The sequence below is a fragment of the Morus notabilis genome, unplaced genomic scaffold (genome assembly GCF_000414095.1).
Source record: "Morus notabilis unplaced genomic scaffold, ASM41409v2 Scaffold877, whole genome shotgun sequence".
Lineage (NCBI taxonomy): Eukaryota > Viridiplantae > Streptophyta > Magnoliopsida > Rosales > Moraceae > Morus > Morus notabilis.
In genome coordinates, this window is record NW_010362737.1 from 51582 (window position 1) to 59297 (window position 7716).

Here is a 7716-nt window from a genome sequence, read left to right on the forward strand (position 1 = left end):
CTTAATATTGCAGTTTGATGCATAATTAATCGGTCACTCACTTAAGCTGATATCATCATTTATTTATTCACTGGAATTATCCTGGATAAGAGCGGAACAAGTCACTTCTCTCAGGGGTCTCCTTTCCCAGTAAGGAATCATTATGAAATCTAATTCTTCAACCGCACTAGTTTTATTTACAAGTAACAAATTAGACAAAAAAACTTTCCCTAAAAGTGGTTCATTCAAGTAGCAACTCTAAAAATTATAATCTAAATACCCCGAGTTTGTGACATAATATCACATTACAAAGTACATAATGTAATAAACATGAATAGAGTATAAATATTGGCTTAGCAGCCCAAAAGTACTTTCAGCTTAGCATGTCTAAATTAGTACCATTGATATTTAGAGTTAATCTCACAAATAGTTACTGAGATTTACCGTCAATCCCACTTTAATCCTTGACCTTTGAAACGTCTCACATTTAGTCTCTGATATTTTACTCATGTTTCAATTTCAGTCCTTTTGTGTGCATGGTGTTAAATATTTGACGAAAGGACCCAAACTGAAATAAAATAAGACCTTAGAAACTAATTGTGAGACGTTTAAAAAATCAAGGACTAAAATGAAACTGAAAATAAACTTCAAGAAATATTTGTGAAATTAATCATACAAATTATGAAGTCTAGTCATTGAACCACTTTTATGCCTAGATTAGGCAATCTTCCCATACATGTATTCAAATATCAACTCTTAAAGTAATCCTCTAATTCACCAACATTTTTGGGTGGAACTAAGGGGCCTTTGCTATGCAATAATTAGTAGAAATCATAGTAGGTGTAAGATTTAAAATATCTACATGAACACATTTGGTTTCATACATGAATCTTCTATATACCAACATATACGTATAAATGGAGGGGAGGGGAAGGGTTGGGCTCAATTCGAATTTTGTATAACACTTGATTTAATAAATTTCTGCAAAAGGCAAATTTTGATAATCTTTTCTGTACAATATAAGCAATAAGAAAAGCATAGATATCTTGGTCCAAAACAATTGCCAAGATATCAACTGGCCATCATAGACCTATGACGTCTTGAATTCTAAAATCCATTTTGAGAACAAAATGCAAGTATATAATAAAGAAAAAGGTAATTACACCTCTATTTCTACCATTACATTACTGCCCAAATACCAACAGTTTTTTGCAAATAAAATATGAGATCGGGGAGAGAGAGAGAGAGAGAGATTCAAAAATTGAAATAAAAGATTATTCCTCTTCTCCTGTTTCCTCAACCCAAAGAGCAAAATCGACTAGGCACTGTGACCAAATCCTAGGAAACATGGAGAACCTGATATAAAAAGAAGAACGTACAATTGCGGGCCAGTAACCACTTGGCTCGAAAGATATAAGAGTACAGGATGATGACTAGGTTATATTGAACGGCTTGGTAACTCCAAGAAAATTTCTATAGGCAGGAAAAAAGATAAGCGATTGAAAAAGGCATCATCATAAATTTTTCTATGAAACAAAAGTGGCATAATACAAAGCAGATCATAGCAAGGATCCCGCGAAGAGATACCTGGAAAAGAACATGCGGACATGATCTACCATTCTTACAATAACTTATCTTTATCCAAATGGCTTCTCTCAGCCTTTTTTTTTTTTTTCTTGATGTCACCCGACCTTGGCCTACAAACATTGAGACTAGCATATTATGAACAAAACCACCAAAACTACGTGTTCTAACAGGCATGCGTGCACACAAATACATATATCCTTTAAACTTTCGAACTCTGGACAGATAAAATTTCCAGAACAATTAGATTGGAGATAAGAAAGAACTCTAAAATAAAGATGAAGAAACCAAGCATTTGTATAACTTTAAATCTGAATTAATGAACTTTATTGATATTTCAATTAAAAAAAAAAATCATGCAAACCGAGAAAACAGAACAAGAAGAATGAAAGCATAATAAAAAAGAGAATAAGAGAAATGATTACCAATCTGAATGTGTCAACGTCTAGGTCTAGGCTTGCAGCGAAATTCAGCTAGTAGTGCTATATGATCAGAGGACCACTCTGGAGAAGGAAGTGCTGTGTCTTTCCTCAAGCTTTCCTCATCCAAGAGCTCCAATAAGGACTCAACTGATAACGAGTCCGCTGAAGCCACGAAGTAGAATATTATGCACATGTAAGCTATAAAGAAGCAGAAATTTACAAGCCAAAAGAAGTTGATCTCAGAAAGTTCACCTGTGTAAAATATGTAATCTAAGGTGCCAATAAAATCTCTAGTGCAATTTGTAAATAATGGTTCGTTTGTCGACGGGTCTAGTCTCCTCCTCTGCTGCTCCAAAGCGAGACCAACTCCTGGTCTTGCAAATGATGAATAGGCACTAACCTGCAATGACTCGAGTGAGAACTAGTTCGAAACCATAAAACCAGAAAGCAGGCAGAAGAATAATACATCAACTCCAACATGATCAACAAGTGATTGCACAAGAGAGTTACCAGTGGCAGCTGATGTATCAGTTTGCTGTGAGGGCGCAGTATATTTAGAGGATCTACTGCTAACTCTGGATGCAACGGCTCTACCTTTCCCATGGCAAGAAGCGCATGTGGAGCACTGTAACAAAATTCATCAATTACTTTAAGCAAGCAACAAACTCACAGAAAATTATGGATACAAGCAAGTCAGTAAAGTACACGAACCTTCCAGGAACAGAATTAAAATCTCCACAAACCAACATTGGGATATCTGCACTGGCAGCTATTTTCTCCAATCCTTTCAAAAGAGTATGAACCTGACACAACAAGCAAGAAACAACAAAATAATTTTAGAAAGAATAAAATAAAAATAAAAATAAAATAAAGAACAGATGAGCACGAACAGAAAGCACAGAAAAATAACTACCTGCCAAAGCTTGACATCCTTTAGATCTTGGTGGACATTTACATGTGTATTTGCCTGTAAATTAAACCATGAGAGTAAATTTATAGGTGCCACGATGCAGATCAAAGAAAAATGTGAATACATAGACTCCTTAAAAATAACCCAAATTACAAGTTCTTGTCCTTCAACAACCACTATTACAAATTCTCATTTCGTATTAACCCAAATCACAAACTGTCATTAAACATCAACGCAGTCCAACATTTGAAGCGAAGTCTAGAGGGATAGGAGAAACCAAAGAGGAAAGAAAATATCCAGCTCACAAAGAAATTCCAAGAGGAAAAATAATTTTTTAAATCAGCATAAACCCAGCAATTGCCATGACACATGCACCAACACTACAACTTGCCTCTGACCAATTGTACCCAGTACCCAACCTACCACTCACTTTCCCAAGGAACGCACCATTCCTACAGACGCCTGTATAAACGAGTCATTATGCTAGAAAGATTGAAAAAGAAGTATATCATAATCTGCTCATGTTATACATATTGTAGAGAGAAATCATCTTGTACTAAATCCAGCAATTTTCATGACACATTCCCCCAGACTACAACTTGCCTCAGACAAATTTTACCCAGAACCAAACCTACCACTCACACTCCCAATAAAGGCACCCTTCATAGGCCACAGACGTCAATATAAATGGGTTTGCAGTCTTTATTTATCTGCTCATCTTATACATATTGCAGAGACAAATCAAACACGAATGATATAAGCATCGCCTAATAAAGAAGCAAACCAAAATGCAAGGAGACATTACCACACAAAGAAGTTGTCGTTTCCCAGGATTATCAGCACCCTGATTACTGAATTTTGCTTCAAGAACTACTATGAGTGCAACATTGTCCTATAAAAGAAATCCACATGAGCACCACTTCACCAACCTATACTACAGAACAGTCAGACTCGCGAGCTAATTATTAAAGGTCAGTCGAGCTACCTTAACCAATCGGCTTAAAGCAGTTTTCTTTTGAGTACTTGGAATCATAGCATCAGTTAATGACTGTGCAGCCTTATTAAATTCGACCTGCAGACAAGCACAATTTTTTTTTAACGAAATGACTAAATTCTAAAATGCAAGTAAAGAACCCTTTTTCCCTAGCCAAACCTCATATTTTTTGACATGTGAAAATCTGTCTCTGCGGAAAAATGTTGCACAGCCATCAATTGTTTGGGGGTTTCCATTATAGACCTGGAACAAACAAGAGCACATTAACTCAAGAATGTTTGACATCTTAAAGTTACACCATAACAAAAAAGAAATTTCAAGCAACCTCATTTGTTTTTCTCTTATACAACGCTTGGTAGCCATGTTTGTCCAGTTCCGGAGCAAAAAACTCCTCAAAATGATCACTTTGAACCTGCGAGATGGCAAGCAAAACTAGTTGCAATTATGAGAAGGCTTAAGCAAATAAAGTAAAATTTATTTTCCCTCAACATTCTAAACCTACACAAAAAATGCTTCATGGAAGTTATTTGACTCTCCTTTTTTTTTTACACAAACAAGAAAGTGTAGTTTTATTGCACAAATCCTTGAAAGTCAAACAAGGATACGGTACTAGTTTATGGGTCTCAAACTAGAATCAATACACATACATAAAGACAGAATTTGTATAACTCTGTAAAACTAAAGGAAAAGGAGGTTGCAACCAAAAAAAAATAACTCAGCTAGAGGAACATATCAACTCAACCCTACATTAAAGGATATCCACAGTCAGCAACGAAGTTTAAAGCACTAAAAATCCACGCCATGGCTATTATAAGTTGTAATGCCAAATACCAAACTTCAAGTACCTACTTATCAATTGTCCTCCTTGGAATAGGATTGGAAAATTGTAAGAAGCTACCAAAATTATTCTTGTTTCAAGCTACCAACTACCAAGTAAGAGTTATTTTTGTTTCCCTTTTGTATTCTCTATCCTGTTATTACAATTCCATAATTCTGCAAGGAAAAGATGAAATATACTTTAGAGAACTTAAAACTGCACCTTAGAATCTTGGTTATTTCAGCTCTTTCAAGGTTTAATGAGTACGCCAGTTCTAGAGAGATGGAATATTTTAGGAAACATGCCCTTCCTAACTCCCTATTTTAGTTTGTGCCCTTCAGTTAGTTACTCCTAGAATTCTGCCCTTCTTAATTTGACTTTAAAGAGAGAGAAGGGGCGTGGATCCAAGGCATTTAAAGAGGAGCATAAATCTTTATACCCATCACTATAAAGGCATGCCTCTAGTTGAAAAAAAAAGTTTTCGAGCTAAAAATTCCTGGTCGAGCTAAAAAAGCGTCCAATAATCAAATCAAGGTGCATTGCATACCTCCTGAAGACAAACTATATCCGCACGATAGCCAACAATTTCCCTCAACAAATTCTGCCTGCGGTATGGCCAAGAAAGTGCCCATGAAGGGCAATAGCTGTATAATTCACTAGTGGCATAGGCATCACACAAAATGTTATATGAGAGCACAGTAAAAGTTCCAGAAGATGAAATCCGGCCATCTATCTCTATATGCCCCATAACATCAGCTCCATTTACAGGAATCAAGTGACGTGGACTAGGAGAAGGTGCTGGAATGACACGAGAAGTTAAGATAGTATTAGCATGTCCGACAAATAACTTTGTTTCAGCATCCACGACAACACACTCAAACTTCAGAACATGCCCAATATCGTCAGCAGTTGGTGTATACGTTTTCGAGCGGCCAACCTCAAACCAAGTCTCACCACCACTCCTTTGTGTAATAGCTGCAGGGTATAGAGGTGTCGAACCATTAGTCAAGCTAGTGCTTGATGCCGAACTTGGTAAACTGGCATTGAGACTCCCAGACGATGCGCTATTGAAGCGCCCAAACAACTCATCCTCCTCATTTCCATTTTCATTCACAGCACTCGCAGCACGGTCGTGAAGAACACGATGGTGCTGCCACGCATCTGAAAAACACTTGGGAGAGCAGTGATAACTTTTCGCAACAGGTATTTTGGTCTTAACACAGCCAAGGCACTGCAACGTTGCTTGTTCAGATGGATGTATACTACAAAGGGCAACTTTTCTATCGCTCTGTATCCGATACCTACAAGAACAATAAGAAATGAGCAATAGTTAATCAAATTCAACATTCAAAACCATAAATAAAACTGGAACATAAGATTCTTGTTATACGCGTGTGCATGACTGGATTTCGTCAAAAAGTGCATAAATTTATGTTCTTTACTACTAACATTGAAGGGAAACTACCCGTGCAACATTGCAACAAGGATGGTAATTCAACAATCAATGCGCAACAGCGTTATATCCGACATAACATTCATTAACCCCTATTACTCTGACCATTATAGGACTATTACCGAGAACGCAAAGCATAGATTAGAAAGACTAACTAAGCAGGAAAAACCAAGGGAACAAAAACGAATCTTAAGATCAAAGAAAACAAGAAAAACAAGAACCAAGTAGAAAAAACACATCACTCTCGAATGTTAAACGTTGAAAGCACAAGTAAAGAACTTTCAAAAATTGGAAAGTTAACTGAAGCTAAAATTTGAAATAACATCAAATCACAAAGCTCAAGATTGCATATGCAATGAATTAAAGATCAATGTCTTGTGCCTACAAACATTTCTGAACTAAAACTAACAAAAGCTGAATTCTTTGACACATACGAAGAAAAATCATAATCTGGAGCACTGACCACTTGTATCTCAAGTAATGACCATCAATCGGAGCGGACTCCAGCACATCGTCGGTGGTGACGGTCTTGTCGGGGCGGCGAAGGAGGACATAGGGCGTGAGCTCGCAGCCTACAATGGGGATATCAGAGGGCAGATGCACGCGTACCACGCTCAGCATGCTTTTTCACTTATTCACTCTCGAAAGCAATATGCGAAACCAATCGAACACCGAAAACTCTCGAAGCTTCTCCCGAGAACACGATGGCGGCGGCGACACCACAATCCGGTCGGCGGATACCTGGCGGATCCGCCATTTACATGGCCCTTACACTAGCCAGCCTTGACGCACCCCCAAAATTCCGAAATCCAAAAACCCTAGAAAATCAACCCAATCCCCAAAAAAGAAAGAACAAAGATTTTCACCCTTCGCGGATCGAGGGCTGAAGATTCCAAATTTCTGCGCGCCGAGAAGGAAATTTGAGTCGGATTGAGAGAAAAACAAAGGGATTGATTGATTGCAGAGACAGGAGAGAGAGAGAGAGGGGGAAAGAGGAGAGAGAGACAAAGGATTTGTGCTGTGCGTACAATTGTCGCTCGTTCCTTCGTGGAAGTGATTGCGGAAATGGATCTATTAGGGGAAGAGGAGGATCGAAAATTCTAGAGAGAGAAAATTGGGGTCTAGAGAGAGAAAGAAAATAAGAGATCGATAATTAGGGTTTTACAGAAGAAGAAGAAAGAAGAAGTGAGAGAGTTTTTAGTCGTCTTCTCGACTCCGCTCCGTTCCTATACCGCTACACAAGGGACTACGTTTTTCTTTTTTTTTTAGAGAGAGATATTTTTTTTCCCCCAAATTAGAGAGAGAAAATACGATTATACGACTTTAGTATTTATATTTACTTTTTTTTTTAGATATGTTTCTCTCTTTAATTATTTATTTTTATTTTTTAATTACATTAGATAGAGAAAATACGATTATACTACTTTGCATTTTTTTGTTTAGTTTTATATTTGTATTTTCTCACTTTATTTTTTTATTTTTTACTTTTAAAAAAAATTAGAAAGAGAAAATACGATTATATGACTTTGGTATTTTTATTTACTTTTATATTTTCTC

General features: G+C 36.9%; 1 protein-coding gene across 1 annotated transcript; it reads right to left on the reverse strand.

Moving 5' to 3' along the window:
- Nucleotides 1-1240: 1240 nt before the first annotated feature.
- Nucleotides 1241-7439, reverse strand: LOC21390720 (carbon catabolite repressor protein 4 homolog 1). The gene is made up of 12 exons (XM_024168634.1): nt 6623-7439; nt 5254-6007; nt 4215-4301; nt 4049-4132; nt 3881-3967; nt 3701-3787; nt 2899-2952; nt 2697-2788; nt 2496-2610; nt 2238-2385; nt 1989-2147; nt 1241-1676 (listed from the first exon to the last, which is right to left on the reverse strand). Exons 1-11 carry the CDS (start codon nt 6778-6780, stop codon nt 2002-2004), a joined length of 1812 nt encoding a protein of 603 aa, XP_024024402.1. The 5' UTR covers nt 6781-7439; the 3' UTR covers nt 1241-1676; nt 1989-2001.
- Between the last annotated feature and the right edge of the window lie 277 nt (nt 7440-7716).

Coding starts and splice junctions, on each gene's coding strand:
- LOC21390720 (XM_024168634.1), bottom strand. CDS start 6,780: ATGCTGAGCGTGGTACGCGTGCATCTGCCCTCTGATATCCCCATTGTA. Junction 2,789..2,898: donor AGGATGTCAAGCTTTGGCAG/GTAGTTATTTTT, acceptor TTGTTGTGTCAG/GTTCATACTCTTTTGAAAGG. Junction 2,386..2,495: donor TGATACATCAGCTGCCACTG/GTAACTCTCTTG, acceptor GAGTCATTGCAG/GTTAGTGCCTATTCATCATT.